We start from the raw sequence: 17,822 nt of genomic DNA, 5'->3' as shown, positions 1-17,822 counted from the left end.
TGAGGTGCTGAACTACCGGCACTTCCTACATTGGGAGCTATCTGAGGTGCTGAACTGCCGGCACTTCCTGCACTGGGATGCTGTCCATGGTGCTGGACCATAGCCAGATTACGCAAGCGCAGTGTCTCCAGAGCCTGCACGTCCAGAGCCTTGTGTGCTGCCCTGCCACAGTCTCAGCACCTGCAGCCAGAGGAGCGTTACCATGAACTGCTACACCCATCCCAAACCTACTCACCCGGACTCGGTCACCACCAGCATCAGCAGCAGCCCCGCGTCCCAGCCCAGGAGCTTCCCAAGCACAGAATGCCGGGGGGCAAACGAGGGTTGGTGGCACCTCAGAACACGTTTTTGGAGAACATCGTCAGACGTTCAAGTGGTGAGTATCCGACTACCGTGTCAGTAGTCGGCAACTTGTGGCTATTGTAAAACTATCACTCCAAACATGCTGCCAGACCATGTTGAGAGTTGTAGTTTCCAATGGCAGCAGATCCTGTGTGTGTGCAGTTTTCTAGGACTTTTCCTGTACCTGTTAAACCACTAGTCTGATGCTTTTAAAGAGACACTAACCCCAAAATCTATTTGCTGTGCAATCTCTTTTCGCCTTATATCTCCTTGGACTGGTGTTCTACAATGAAAATAGTTATAGAGAGTTATTAATTCTCTGCCTCATGATCAATATTTTAGCTCACATTCCCCAGATAATATTAGCTGTGTTCAGTAGGGTTAGAGCTCTCCCTTCACCATAGTAGTGGTATAGTATCACTAAAGCCCTGGAGCTTGGCCTGGCATTGCAGTGTAGACTAGGTCAGAGTAAAGCCGGAATATTATCCCACCCTGGATTATTAGCTCACCGGGAGATTGGATGTTGGTCATTGTGCTGCTTATTTTCTGGCTGAACAGTAGTTGTAATCAATAATACAGAAAAAAAGAAGTTTGTTTTATATTTATTTTTTCGCATTTTTGTGTAGTTATTTCTCAAATGTAAACAGACTTCTGGTGGGTTATTCGTTTAGATATTAATAGCTGTTAGATTTTTAATTAAGAAAAGTAAATGTAATTTATTCACTTTTTTGTTATTCGAATTTAAATATCTATTAAGACACACACACACACAAATATATATATACACACACATATGTATATACACAAACATACATACACACACATTTATATATATACACACACACACACATACATATACACACACATACATATACACACATTTATATATACACACACATATGTATATACACACATATTTATATACAAACATACATACACACACATATACACAAACATACTTACACACACATATACACCCACACATATATATACACACATATGTATATGCACATATACACAAACATACATACACACACACAAAAATATATATATACACACACATATATACACATACATACATACACATATATGCACACACACACATATACACACACATATACACATATATACACACACACACATATATACACAATCATACATACACATATATGCACACACACACATATACACACACACATGCGCATACATATACAGTATATACACAACCGTATATGGCAAGTCTATACATGCATTTATTGCATTTTATATATTTTATATGGTATATACCATGCATCCAATTAAGGACCCCGTCTGTACATGTCCATTTAATAGAAAGTGATCAATATCTATGCATCCATCATAGCAGACACCAAGCGTTACATATGATTGTGTTACCACTTCACTGAAGAAGCAGATATAACATTTTCATCTGTACTAAATCAAAGTCTAAATGTGTGCATATATACTGTATATATAAGCTGTATACACACAATGTCTATAGATAGATAGATAATTATATAGTAAAGCTAAGCTTTGTCATTTGATAATGTGTTTATTTAAACTTGACAGTAAATCTGCAGTGTGGTCTTCTGACAAAATATACAGTTTTTGTAGTTTTGCTACATAGTTATACTATCTATATCTATCAATCTATCTCTGAATATATCAATCTACATCTATTGTCTATTTATTATCTATCTATCTATCTATCTATCTATCATCTATCCATCTATCTCATATCTATCTATCTATCTATCTATCTATTTATCTATCTATCTATCATCTATCCATCTACCTCATATCTATCTATCTATCTATCTATCTATCTCTATCTATCTATCTATCTATCATCTATCCATCTATCTCATATCTATCTATCTATCTATCTATATCTATCTATCTATCTATCTATCTATCTATCTATCTATCTATCTATCTATCTATCCATCTATCTCATATCTATCCCATATCTATCTATCTATCTATCTATCTATCATCTATCCATCTATACCATATCTATCTATCCCATATCTATCTATCTATCTATCTATCTATCTATCTATCTATCTATCTATCTATCTATCTATCTATCTATCTCTATCTATCTATCTATCTATCTATCGTTCTATCTCATATCTATCCCATATCTATCTATCTATCTATCTATCTATCTATCTATCTATCTATCTATCTATCTATCTATCTATCTATCTATCCCATATCTATCTATCTATCTATCATCTATCCATCTATCTCATATCTATCTATCTATCTATCTCTATCTAACTATCTATCTATCTATCTATCTATCTACCTATCCATCTATCTCATATCTATCCCATATCTATCTATCTATCTATCTATCTATCCATCTATCTCATATCTATCCCATATCTATCTATCTATCTATCTATCTATCTATCTATCTATCTATCTATCTATCTATCTATCTATCTATCTATCTATCTCATATCTATCTATCCCATATCTATCTATCTATCCCATATCTATCTATCTATCTCATATCTATCTATCTATCTATATCTATCTCATATCTATCTATCTAATATCTATTTATCTATCTATCCCATATCTATCTATCTATCTATCTATCTATCTATCTATCTATCTATCTATCTATCCCATATCTATCTATCTATCTATCTATCTATCTATCTCATATCTATCTATCTATCTATCTATCTATCTATCTATCTATCTATCTCATATCTATCTATCCATCCCATATCTATCTATCTATCTATCTATCTATCTATCTATCTATCTATCTATCTATCTATCTATCTATCTATCTATCTATCTCATATCTATCTATCTATCTATCTCATATCTATCTATCTAATATCTATCGATCTATCTATCTATCCCATATCTATCTATCTATCTATCTATCTATCCCATATCTATCTATCTATCTATCTATCTATCTATCTATCTATCTATCTATCTATCTATCTATCTATCTATCTCATATCTATCTATCTATCTATCTATCTATCTATCCCATATCTATCTATCTATCTATCTATCTATCTATCTATCTATCTATCTATCTAATATCTATCTATCTATCTCATATCTATCTATCTATCTATCTATCTATCTATCTATCTATCTAATATCTATCTATCTATCTATCTATCTATCTATCTAATATCTATCTATCTATCTCATATCTATCTATATGCCTGCCGGGTATTGAGGCGAGAGACTCGTGTGAGTTTCTCGCATGTGTGATCCCGGCCTAACTCTTTATTAACATTTTATTATGTTTATTACTAAACATCGGGCTTGGTATCATCTATCTATCTATCTATCTATCTATCTATCTATCTATCTATCTATCTATCTCATATCTATCTATCTATCTATCTATCTAATATCTATCTATCCATCCATCCATCCATCCATCTCATATATCTCTATTTCTCTGGAACATACAGTATACTACACAATAACTTTATTTTACCAGTTTTTTGGTCATGTAAGCTATATCTCCACATTGCCAATGCTTTGTGGCTCATTTACCTAAATGTAAGAACTGACTACTCATTTCATACTAAGTGAGCCGTGTTGCAAAATCATACAATGTCTATATGACCAGGAGAAATGTAAAATGGCTATAGATGAACTGCACCTGAGGAATACAATGTGTTGTCCAACCAAAGGCACGGACATGGGGAAGCCCTTGGAGCACTTTCAGCATGACATATATAAACTATATGATGTCTTATATCACTTTTAGAGTTTATAAAATAATTACAGGTGCTTCTCACGAAATTAGAATATCATCAAAAAGTGAATTTATTTCAGTTCTTCAATACAAAAAGTGAACATCATATATTTTTACAAACTGCATGATCTATTTCAAGTGTTTATTTCTATTAATGTTGATGATTATGGCTTACAGCCAATGAAAACCCAAAAGTCATTATCTCATTAAATTAGAATACTTTATAACACCAGCTTGAAAAAATTATTTTAAAATCCTAAATGTTGGCCTACTGAAATGTATGTTCAGTAAATGCATTCAATACTTGGTCGGGGCTCCTTTTGCATCAATTACTGCATCAGTGTGGCGTGGCATGGAGGCGATCAGCCTGTGGCACTGCTGACGTGTTATGGAAGCCCAGTCTTCAGCTCGTTTGCATTGTTGGGTCTGGTGTCTCTCATCTTCCTCTTGTCAATACCCCATAGATTCTCCATGGAGTTAAGGTCAGGTGAGTTTGCTGGCCAATCAAGCACAGTAATGTGTCACTGACTGCCTTTTGGACATCTGTCAAGTCAGCAGTCTTCCCCATGATTATGGTGCCTACTGAAACAGACTAAGGGACCTTTGCAGGTGTTTTTTGTTAATTATTCTAATTTACTGAGATAATGACTTTTGGGTTTTCATTGGCTGTAAGCCATAATCATCAACATTAACAGAAATAAACCCTTGAAATAGATCACACTGTTTGTAATTACTCTATATAATATATGAGTTTCACTTTTTGTATTGAAGAACTGAAATAAATTCAGTTTTTGATGATATTATAATTTTGTGAGAAGCACCTGTAGATGTAGCAGAGCCGAGTTTGTCACTTATGATATTTTGTGATATTTGTGGCATCCCATAGGACTCCCTAGTACATTATCAGAATGCTTTGAAGTAATGGTTAAACTGCAGATTCAGCTCTGCTATACCGGAGACTTTTTTATTGCTCTATATCCATAGCTATACCGAGGGTAGAAATTGACATTCTCTATATTTTCATTGGTCACATAAAAGAAAACACAAAATGTTTCCTCTGGTGACATAGTTCACCTTATTTTCCTTACTTGCCACCAGAGGTCATCCTAAGTGCTTTTATAAAATGAAGGCTGCCCAGCAGTAACTCATCCCACCCCAATACGTTCAGCTCACCTTATCCAAGATATAAGACGGACATATAAAGTTTACACATTATGAGCGGAGTTACATGAAAACAAAAGAAGATCTGTCCAAAGACAAAGTCCTCTGCTCTCCGATAGTGAAGGGGTGACCTTGTACAGTCACTGCCACCAAGACTAACTTACATCGATACTGAATCCGGTGTATTCAGAAATAGCCGTGCTTAATGTGTAATCTGGCACACATTAAAATGATAGTATAGAAAGGTAGGAGACAAAAAAGCGCAAATATGGTAGGAGGGTAGGTTTGTCGCAGCAGCGCGGATTTTATCCACATTCATCTATTATAACATTAAAATGACTCACATCAGGCAATAATATCACTAGGGGGTGTAGCGATACGGGAGTCAGTGGGTGCTCTCGTTCACTGGCCCAGCTATCTTTAGAAAGACTACATGTACCAAGGCTCATACGACTGAATGCCCGCGCTCTCTCTTTGTGGGCCGAACACTACTCACACTACACAGGATGAGGGTAAAACAGTGTGGCAATAATTTATTGAACCACTAACACACAATAGCATACAGAACAGTCCCAGCAAATACCCAAGATGGTGCATAATACAGAGTCTCAACCTTCCACTGACTCTCCAGGATTAGGGCTGCTTCCAGGGCAGGGTACCCCCACCAGTGGCTCCCCGCTTTTGGTGGGTCCCCACAGAGAGGAGGTAAAGACAAGCTTAGGAAACTAACCGAGAGCAGTAAGGTATGTAACCAGGTGACCCAATTGTCCCAACCTGGATTCTGTAAGACATCTCTGGGGTTCTTGCAGCCCTGTGTTCTTCCAGCCAGGGCGGTAGTCCCCTAAGCTGATATCCTGTAGAGTCACATGGACCAGAAGAAAACATCTCTTTATATAGTGCACAACTGGCCTTCAACCAGCATCCAGAGGTCAGAGAGAAATGTGCATGAGGCCAACCTGCATTGTTTGACTATGTAATCTATTTGCATGGTTTATCCTCCTTTGCTTGGAATTTCAACAAACTGGCTGGTATGGACAATGCATGTAATCAACATATCAGCAAATATAATTGTTCAGTGGCCATGCATTCCTGTATTGTAAAGATAAAAGAAAATAAACTGTAGGAGATAATATTAGAGGTAAATATTTGTCCTACAAGAAGAGTCAATACTTCTGACAACAGTTTATGATTGTGGGCCCACTCAAATTAAGTCTGGCATAATTAAGAAGATAAGTTGTTTCGTCACGGGGGCTATCTGCTATATAAAGTTAAAAGGTTCCTGCCAGTACGTGTTTACATATGGAAGTCGTGGTATGAGTGTACAGGTGCTTGTCCTGCATTAAAAATTACACCTTTTTTGTAGAGATCCGATGTGCCAGTCATGAGAAATCTTGTGTAGAAGACAGATCAGGCTAGAAGTGCTCTGGGGGCAAATCACTGCAGCTTGGAGAAAGCCATATAAGGGTATTGACACGCCCCCAGCCTGATTTGTTTAAATCTTCTACCTTAGATTTCTCATTAAATAGAAACTCAAGGCAAGGAATATATAAATACCTGATGCACGTAGTACGATAATCAATAAAGATGGAGTATTAGGTACACAATCAAAATTTACATATGTAGTTGTATGTATCCCGCAATGGACGTAGTAATGGAAAAATCGGAAGAAATATACAAAAAAAGAGAACACAAAAACCGAACTGATGCCCAAACAGTAAATTCAAATAATTTTATTTATAAGTGAATACACCAAATGGTAGGGGGGAAAAGAAACCAAAAGAAGGCACAATACCAAGGAGACGGAGCAATAAACAGTCCTGCTGTAATAAAGTAATGGAGTGATACAAATAAATAAATGAATAAATAAATATATGTAACCCCACAGAACTGAGAAATGTGTATATACACACACAAAATGAATGAATGTACAAGGGGAAGGGAAATACAATATATAATATATGGCGGTACACCTTTAAAAAATGGCCTAAGGTGCTTAGTAGGCTAAGGTGCACAAAATGATTGCAAGTGCAATGAGGAGTGTGTGTATATATTAATATACCAGCGTAAAGTGCAACCAGTGCTTAGAGAGTGCGGCCAGAGTACGAATATAAAGTGCAAATGTGCAGCCAAAAATTACGCTGGAAAAAGAGTGTAAATGCAGGTACCTGCTGAATAGGTTCAGGCATTATCACAATGTCACAGATGGTCAATCATAAATTAAGAAAATAGTGTATTTAAATAGTTAGCCTGGAGCAGGTGTTACCTGTAATACTGCCGTCTCCTGGATGTGCCACTCCCCGACGCGCGTTTCGGCATCAGCCTTCGTCAGGGGCTTAGATTTCTCATGACTGGCACATCAGATCGGTACAAAAATGTGTCATTTTTATTGAGGGACAGGTTCCCATCCTACCATACCACTATTTCCATATGTACTGTAAATACTTGATGAAAAAAATCCCTTTTTTTTTGGGCATGCGAAGTTTGCGCTGCCCTTCTAACTTACAGCGCAGGCGCCGGGGATTTCGGGAAGGAAATGGAGGCGGCGCCCGTAGGCCCTGAGTGACGGCTGGGAGGCGTTTGTGTCAGGGTGGAAAAGACATGCCCCCCTGACAAATTCAGTTATGAGGGGCACATTACAAAAGTGATTATTTCAGCGTTTTTTCAGAGGCCCAAACTAAAAGAGCCACCTTGACAGAATGCAGCATTAGTTCTGCACAAGGTGGCTATTTTGTTAAAAACGCCTAGGGGGTGAAAGGTTCCCTTTAAGGGATAGGTTTTATACTTACCTAGTAGTTGCCTGGCTTTCCTTACTGCTATTTTGTTTTACTTCATTTCAGGGCCAATATTCTATTTTGCCTTGTCTTGCATTGATTTTCTATCTCTTTGCTCTGCCATTATTGTATACTTATGGGGCACCTTAACTAGAAATTATCAAATCTATTGAAAGCAAATCTAATGCTACGTGAATTTTATAAAATTTGCAGGTCCAATCCATCTAAGTCTGCATTCCAAATGATGCTCCTTCCCTTCCGAGCTCTGCCATGCACCCAAACAGTGGTTCCCCCTCCACATATGGGGTATCAGCGTACTCAGGACAAATTGGACAACAATTTTCGGGGTCCAATTTCTCCTGTTACCCTTGGGAAATTACAAAACTGGGGACTAAAACATAATTTTTGTGGAAAAAAATGATTTTTTATATTCACAGCTCTGCGTTATAAACTGTAGTGAAACACTTAGGGGTTGAAAGTTCTCACAACACATCTAGATAAGTTCCGTGGGGGGTCTTGTTTCTAATATGGGGTCAACTGTGGGGGGATTCTACTGTTTAGGTACCTTAGGGGATCTGCAAACGCAATGTGACGCCTGCAGACCAATCCATCTAAGACTGCATTTCAAATGGCGCTCCTTCCCTTCCATGCTCTGCCATGCGCCGAAACAGTGGTTCCCCCCCTAGGGTTAGGGCTAGGGTTAGTGTTAGGGTTAGGGTTGGGGCTAGGGTTAGGGCTAGGATTAGGGTTAGGGCTAGGGATAGGGCTAGGCTTAGGGTTAGGGCTAGGGTTAGGGCTAGGGCTAGGGTTAGGGCTGGGGCTAGGGTTAGGGATAGGGTTAGGGTAAGGGCTAGGGTTAGGGCTAGGTTTAGGGGTAGGGTTAAGGCTAGGGTTAGGGCTGGGGTTAGGGCTAGGGTTGGGGCTAAGGTTAGGGTTGGTAATAGGGTTAGAATTTCAGTTAGAATTGGGGGTTTCCACTGTTTAGGCACATCAGGGGCTCTCCAAATGCGACATGGCGTCCAATCTCAATTCCAGCCAATTCTGCGTTGAAAAAGTAAAACAGTGCTCCTTCCCTTCCGAGCTCTCCCGTGCGCCCAAACAAGGGTTTACCCCAACATATGGGGTATCAGCGTACTCAGGACAAATTGGACAACAACTTTTGGGGTCCAATTTCTATTACCCTTGGGAAAATAAAAATTATGGGGGCTAACAGATCATTTTTGTGGGAAAAAAATGATTTTTTATTTTCACGGCTCTGCGTTATAAACTGGAGTGAAACACTTGGGGGTTCAAAGTTCTCACAACACATCTAGATAAGTTCCTTGGGGGGTCTAGTTTCCAATATGGGGTCACTTGTGGGGGGTTTCTACTGCTTAGGAACATTAGGGGCTCTGCAAACGCAATGTGACGCCTGCAGACGATTCCATCTAAGTCTGCATTCCAAATGGCACTCCTTCCCTTCCAAGCTCTGCCATGCGCCCAAATGGTGGTTCCCCCCCACATATGGGATATCAGCGTACTCAGGACAAATTGGACAACAACATTTGAGGTCCAATTTCTCCTGTTATCCATGGGAAAATACAAAACTGGGGGCTAAAATATAATTTTTGTGTGAAAAAAAATAATTTTTATTTTCATGGCTCTGCGTTATAAACTGTAGTGAAACATTTGGGGGTTCAAAGCTCTTACAACACATCTAGATAAGTCCCTTAGGGGGCCTACTTTCCAAAATGGTGTCACTTGTGGGGGGTTTCAATGTTTAGGCACATCAGTGGCTGTCCAAACGCAACATGGCGTCCCATCTCTATTCCTGTCAATTTTGCATTGAAAAGTCAAACGGTGCTCCTTCCCTTCCGAGCTCTGCCATGCACCCAAACAGTGGCTTACCCCCACATATGGGGTATCAGCGTACTCAGCACAAATTGCACAACAACTATTGGCATCCAATTTCTTCTCTTACTCTTGGGAAAATAAAAAATTGGGGGCGAAAAGATAATTTTGTGAAAAAATATGATTTTTTATTTTTACGGCTCTGCATTATAAACTTCTGTGAAGCTCTTGGTGGGTCAGGGCTTAGGTTTAGGGCTAGGGTTAGGGTTAGGGCTAGGGTTAGGGCTGAGGCTAGGGTTAGGGATAGGGCTAGGGTTAGGGTAAGGGCTAGGGTTAGGGCTAGGTTTAGGGGTAGGGTTAAGGCTAGGTTTAGTGTTATGATCTGGTAATTCAGTACCACAATGGACATAGAAGTCAGAGCACATAGAGTGACCTGACAATAACCCAAAAACATAGAACGAGCTCTGAGACGTGGGAACTCTGCTGACCGCAATCCCTAATCCTCTCCAACCACACTAGAGGCAGCCGTGGATTGCGCCTAACGCTCCCTATGCAACTCGGCACAGCCTGAGAAACTAGCTAGCCTGAAGATAGAAAAAAAGCCTACCTTGCCTCAGAGAAATACCCCAAAGGAAAAGGCAGCCCCCACATATAATGACTGTGAGTTAAGATGAAAAGACAAACGTAGAGATGAAACAGATTTAGCAAAGTGAGGCCCGACTTTCTGAACAGAGCGAGGATAGGAAAGGTAACTTTGCGGTCAACACAAAACCCTACAAACAACCACGCAAAGGGGGCAAAAAGACCCTCCGTACCGAACTAACGGCACGGAGGTACACCCTCTGCGTCCCAGAGCTTCCAGCAAGCAAGAAAAAAACAAAAAGCAAGCTGGACAGAAAAAAACAGCAAACAAAATAGCAAAAGCAGAACTTAGCTACCACTCTCCTCCACCAACGGAAGCTCACAGAGAGAATCAGCCGAAGTACCACTTGTGACCACAGGAGGGAGCTCTGCCACAGAATTCACAACAGTACCCCCCCCTTGAGGAGGGGTCACCGAACCCTCACCAGAGCCCCCAGGACGACCAGGATGAGCCATATGAAAGGCACGAACAAGATCGGGAGCATGGACATCAGAGCCAAAGACCCAGGAATTATCTTCCTGAGCATAACCCTTCCACTTAACCAAATACTGGAGTTTCCGTCTTGAAACACGACAGAGCGAGGATAGGAAAGATAACTTTGCGGTCTACACAAAACCCTAAAGAAAACCACGCAAAGGGGGCAAAAAGACCCTCCGTACCGAACTAACGGCACGGAGGTACACCCTTTGCGTCCCAGAGCTTCCAGCAAAACAATTAGACAAGCTGGACAGAAAAAATAGCAAACAAATAGCAAAGAAGAACTTAGCTATGCAGAGCAGCAGGCCACAGGAATGATCCAGGGAAAAACAAGTCCAACACTGGAACATTGACAGGAAGCATAGATCAAAGCATTAGGTGGAGTTAAGTAGAGAAGCACCTAACGACCTCACCAGATCACCTGAGGGAGGAAACTCAGAAGCCGCAGTACCACTTTCCTCCACAAACGGAAGCTCCCAGAGAGAATCAGCCGAAGTACCACTTGTGACCACAGGAGGGAGCTCTGCCACAGAATTCACAACAGTACCCCCCCTTGAGGAGGGGTCACCGAACCCTCACCAGAGCCCCCAGGCCGACCAGGATGAGCCACATGAAAGGCACGAACAAGATCGGGAGCATGGACATCAGAGGCAAAAACCCAGGAATTATCTTCCTGAGCATAACCCTTCCATTTAACCAGATACTGGAGTTTCCGTCTTGAAACACGAGAATCCAAAATCTTCTCCACAATATACTCCAATTCCCCCTCCACCAAAACCGGGGCAGGAGGGTCAACAGATGGAACCATAGGTACCACGTATCTCTGCAACAATGACCTATGGAATACGTTATGTATGGAAAAAGAATCTGGGAGGGTCAGACGAAAAGACACAGGATTAAGAACCTCAGAAATCCTATACGGACCAATGAAACGAGGTTTAAACTTAGGAGAGGAAACCTTCATAGGAATATGACGAGAAGATAACCAAACCAAATCCCCAACACGAAGTCGGGAACCCACACAGTGTCTGCGATTAGCGAAACGTTGAGCCTTCTCCTGGGACAAGGTCAAATTGTCCACTACATGAGTCCAAATCTGCTGCAACCTGTCCACCACAGTATCCACACCAGGATAGTCCGAAGACTCAACCTGCCCTGAAGAGAAACGAGGATGGAACCCAGAGTTGCAGAAAAACGGCGAAACCAAGGTAGCCGAGCTGGCCCGATTATTAAGGGCGAACTCAGCCAAAGGCAAAAAGGACACCCAGTCATCCTGATCAGCAGAAACAAAGCATCTCAGATATGTTTCCAAGGTCTGATTGGTTCGTTCGGTCTGGCCATTAGTCTGAGGATGGAAAGCCGAGGAAAAAGACAAGTCAATGCCCATCCTAGCACAAAAGGCTCGCCAAAACCTCGAAACAAACTGGGAACCTCTGTCAGAAACGATATTCTCTGGAATGCCATGTAAATGAACCACATGCTGGAAAAACAATGGCACCAAATCAGAGGAGGAAGGTAATTTAGACAAGGGTACCAAATGGACCATCTTAGAGAAGCGATCACAAACCACCCAAATGACTGACATCTTTTGAGAGACGGGAAGATCTGAAATAAAATCCATAGAGATATGTGTCCAAGGCCTCTTCGGGACCGGCAAGTGCAAAAGCAACCCACTGGCACGAGAACAGCAGGGCTTAGCCCGAGCACAAATCCCACAGGACTGCACAAAAGAACACACATCCCGCGACAGAGATGGCCACCAAAAGGATCTAGCCACTAATTCTCTGGTACCAAAGATTCCAGGATGACCAGCCAACACCGAACAATGAACCTCAGAGATAACTTTATTCGTCCACCTATCAGGGACAAACAGTTTCTCCGCTGGGCAACGATCAGGTTTATTAGCCTGAAATTTTTGCAGCACCCGCAGCAAATCAGGGGAGATGGCAGACACAATTACTCCCTCTTTGAGAATACCCGCCGGCTCAGATAAACCCGGAGAGTCGGGCACAAAACTCCTAGACAGAGCATCCGCCTTCACATTTTTAGAGCCCGGAAGGTACGAAATCACAAAGTCAAAACGGGCAAAAAACAGCGACCAACGAGCCTGTCTAGGATTCAACCGCTTGGCAGACTCGAGATAAGTCAAGTTCTTATGATCAGTCAAGACCACCACGCGATGCTTAGCTCCTTCAAGCCAATGACGCCACTCATCGAATGCCCACTTCATGGCCAGCAACTCTCGATTGCCAACATCATAATTTCGCTCAGCAGGCGAAAACTTCCTGGAAAAGAAGGCGCATGGTTTCATCACCGAGCAATCAGAACATCTCTGCGACAAAACAGCCCCTGCTCCAATCTCAGAAGCATCAACCTCGACCTGGAATGGAAGCGAAACATCTGGTTGACACAACACAGGGGCAGAAGAAAAACGACGCTTCAACTCTTGAAAAGCTTCCACAGCAGCAGAAGACCAATTGACCACATCAGCACCCTTCTTGGTCAAATCGGTCATTGGTTTAGCAATACTAGAAAAATTGCAGATGAAGCGGCGATAAAAATTAGCAAAGCCCAGGAACTTTTGCAGACTTTTCAGAGATGTCGGCTGAGTCCAATCATGGATGGCTTGGACCTTAACCGGGTCCATCTCGATAGTAGAAGGGGAAAAGATGAACCCCAAAAATGAAACCTTCTGAACACCAAAGAGACACTTTGATCCCTTCACAAACAAAGAATTAGCACGCAGGACCTGAAACACCGTTCTGACCTGCTTCACATGAGACTCCCAATCATCCGAGAAGATCAAAATGTCATCCAAGTACACAATCAGGAATTTATCCAGGTACTCTCGGAAGATGTCATGCATAAAGGACTGAAACACAGATGGAGCATTGGCAAGTCCGAATGGCATTACTAGATACTCAAAATGGCCCTCGGGCGTATTAAATGCAGTTTTCCATTCATCGCCTCGCTTAATACGCACAAGATTATACGCACCACGAAGATCTATCTTGGTGAACCAACTAGCCCCCTTAATTCGAGTAAACAAATCAGATAACAACGGCAAGGGGTACTGAAATTTAACCGTGATGTTATTTAGAAGGCGGTAATCTATACAAGGTCTCAGCGCACCATCCTTCTTGGCCACAAAAAAGAACCCTGCTCCTAATGGCGACGATGACGGGCGAATATGCCCCTTCTCCAAGGACTCCTTCACGTAACTCCGCATAGCGGCGTGCTCAGGCACAGATAAATTAAACAGTCGACCCTTTGGGAATTTACTACCAGGAATCAAATCGATAGCACAATCACAATCCCTATGCGGAGGTAGGGTATCGGACTTAGGCTCATCAAATACATCCCGGTAATCAGACAAGAACTCTGGAACCTCAGAAGGGGTGGATGACGAAATAGACAGAAATGGGACATCACCATGTACCCCCTGACAACACCAGCTGGACACAGACATGGATTTCCAATCTAATACTGGATTATGGACTTGTAGCCATGGCAACCCCAACACGACCACATCATGCAAATTATGCAACACCAGAAAGCGAATAACCTCTTGATGTGCAGGAGCCATGCACATGGTCAGCTGGGTCCAGTACTGAGGCTTATTCTTGGCCAAAGGCATAGCATCAATTCCTCTCAATGGAATAGGACACTGCAAGGGCTCCAAGAAAAACCCACAAGGCCTAGCATACTCCAAGTCCATCAAATTCAGGGCAGCGCCTGAATCCACAAATGCCATGACAGAATAAGATTACAAAGAGCAGATCAAGGTAACGGACAAAAGAAATTTTGACTGTACCGTACCAATGGTGGCAGACCTAGCGAACCGCTTAGTGCGCTTAGGACAATCAGAGATAGCATGAGTGGAATCACCACAGTAGAAACACAGCCCATTCAGACGTCTGTGTTCTTGCCGTTCAACTCTGGTCAAAGTCCTATCGCACTGCATAGGCTCAGGTTTATGCTCAGAAAATACCGCCAAATGGTGCACAAATTTACGCTCACGCAAGCGTCGACCGATCTGAATGGCCAAAGACATAGACTCATTCAGACCAGCAGGCATAGGAAATCCCACCATGACATCCTTAAGGGCTTCAGAGAGACCCTTTCTGAAAATAGCTGCGAGCGCACCTTCATTCCATTGAGTGAGTACGGACCACTTTCTAAATTTCTGACAATATACCTCTATCTCATCCTGACCCTGACACAGAGCCAGCAAATTTTTCTCTGCCTGATCCACTGAATTAGGTTCATCGTACAGCAATCCGAGCGCCAGGAAAAACGCATCAATATTACTTAATGCAGGATCTCCTGGCGCAAGGGAAAATGCCCAGTCTTGAGGGTCGCCACGCAAAAAAGAAATAATAATTCTCACTTGTTGAACTGGGTCACCAGAGGAGCGAGGTTTCAAGGCCAGAAACAGTTTGCAATTATTTTTGAAATTCACAAACTTGGCTCTATCACCATAAAACAAATCAGGAATAGGAATTCTTGGTTCTAACTTAGGATTCTGAACCACCATATCTTGAATATTTTGTACATTTATAACGAGATTATCCATTGAAGAGCACAGACCCTGAATGTCCATGTCCACACCTGTGTCCTGAACCACCCAAATGTCTAGCGGAAAAAAAAGGCAAAACACAGTGCAAAGAAAAAAAAATAGTCTCAGAACTTCTTTTTTCGCTCTATTGGGAATCATTAGTACTTTTGGCCTCCAGTACTGTTATGATCTGGTAATTCAGTACCACAATGGACATAGAAGTCAGAGCACATACAGTGACCTGACAATAACCCAAAAACATAGAACGAGCTCTGAGACGTGGGAACTCTGCTGACCGCTATCCCTAATCCTCTCCAACCACACTAGAGGCAGCCGTGGATTGCGCCTAACGCTCCCTATGCAACTCGGCACAGCCTGAGAAACTAGCTAGCCTGAAGATAGAAAAAAAGCCTACCTTGCCTCAGAGAAATACCCCAAAGGAAAAGGCAGCCCCCACATATAATGACTGTGAGTTAAGATGAAAAGACAAACGTAGAGATGAAACAGATTTAGCAAAGTGAGGCCCAACTTTCTGAACAGAGTGAGGATAGGAAAGGTAACTTTGCGGTCAACACAAAACCCTACAAACAACCACGCAAAGGGGGCAAAAAGACCCTTCGTACCGAACTAACGGCACGGAGGTACACCCTCTGCGTCCCAGAGCTTCCAGCAAGCAAGAAAAAACAAAAAGCAAGCTGGACAGAAAAAACAGCAAACAAAATAGCAAAAGCGGAACTTAGCTATGCAGAGCAGCAGGCCACAGGAACGATCCAGGAGGAAACAGGTCCAATACTAGAACATTGACTGGAGGCCAGGATAAAAGCACTAGGTGGAGTTAAATAGAGCAGCACCTAACGACTTCACCACATCACCTGAGGAAGGAAACTCAGAAGCCGCAGTACTACTCTCCTCCACCAACGGAAGCTCACAGAGAGAATCAGCCGAAGTACCACTTCTGACCACAGGAGGGAGCTCTGCCACAGAATTCACAACAGGTTAGGACTGGGGTTAGGGCTAGGGTTGGGGCTAAGGTTAGGGTTGGTAATAGGGTTAGAATTTCAGTTAGAATTGGGGGTTTCCACTGTTTAGGCACATCAGGGGCTCTCCAAATGCGACATGGCGTCCGATCTCAATTCCAGCCAATTCTGCGTTGAAAAAGTAAAACAGTGCTCCTTCCCTTCCGAGCTCTCCCGTGCGCCCAAACAAGGGTTTACCCCAACATATGGGATATCAGCGTACTCAGGACAAATTGGACAACAACTTTTGGGGTCCAATTTCTATTACCCTTGGGAAAATAAAAATTTGGGGGGCTAAAAGATCATTTTTGTGGGAAAAAAATGATTTTTTATCTTCACGGCTCAGTGTTATAAACTGTAGTGAAACACTTGGGGGTTCAAAGTTCTCACAACACATCTAGATGAGTTCCTTGTGGGGTCTAGTTTTCAATATGAGGTCACTCGTGGGGGGTTTCTACTGTTTAGGTACATTAGGGGCTCTGCAAATGCATCTAAGTCTGCATTCCAAAAAGCACTCCTTCCATTCCGAGCTCTCCCATGCGCCCAATTGGTGGTTCCCCCCCACATATGGGGTATCAGCGTACTCAGGACAAATTGGACAACAAATTTTGGCATCCAATTTCTCTTGTTACCCTTGGGAAAATACAAAACTGGGGGCAAAAATATAATTTTTGTGTGAAAAAAAATAATTTTTATTTTAACGGCCCTGTGTTATAAACTGTAGTGAAACACTGGGGGTTCAAAGCTCTTACAACACATCTAGATAAGTTCCTTAGGCAGTCTACTTTCCAAAGTGGTGTCACTTGTGGGGGTTCAATGTTTAGGCACATCAGTGGCTCTCCAAGTGCAACTTGGCGTCCCATCTCAATTCCAATCAATTTTGCATTGAAAAGTCAAATGGCGCTCCTTCCCTTCCGAGCTCTGCCATGCACCCAAACAGTGGTTTACCCCCACATATTGGGTATCAGCGTACTCAGGACAAATTGCACAACAACTTTTGGGGTCCAATTTCTCTTATTACCCTTGGGAAAATAAAAATTTGTGGGGCTAAAGATAATTTTTGTGGGAAAAAATGACTTTTTATATTCACGGCTCTGCATTATAAACTGTAGTGAAACACTTGGGGGTTCAAAGTTCTCACAATACATCTAGATAAGTTCCTTGGGGGGTCTAGTTTCCAATATGCGGTCACTTGTGGGAGTTTCTACTGTTTTGTTACATCAGGGGTTCTGCAAATGCAACTCGACGCCTGCAGACCAATCCATGTAAG

General features: G+C 41.9%; 1 protein-coding gene across 1 annotated transcript in view; it reads left to right on the top strand.

Annotated features, from left to right (window-relative positions):
- Positions 1-230: 230 nt before the first annotated feature.
- KCNH5 (potassium voltage-gated channel subfamily H member 5) overlaps positions 231-17,822 on the top strand; it is a 649,354-nt gene continuing 631,762 nt past the window's right edge. The window contains exon 1 of the mRNA XM_069733797.1: positions 231-376. Within this exon, the coding sequence (XP_069589898.1) occupies positions 304-376 (73 nt within the window). The 5' untranslated portion in view covers positions 231-303. The remainder of the gene's footprint in view (positions 377-17,822) is intronic.

Source organism: Ranitomeya imitator, chromosome 1 (assembly GCF_032444005.1).
Source record: "Ranitomeya imitator isolate aRanImi1 chromosome 1, aRanImi1.pri, whole genome shotgun sequence".
NCBI lineage: Eukaryota > Metazoa > Chordata > Amphibia > Anura > Dendrobatidae > Ranitomeya > Ranitomeya imitator.
This window is presented reverse-complemented; position numbering and strand designations above follow the sequence as displayed.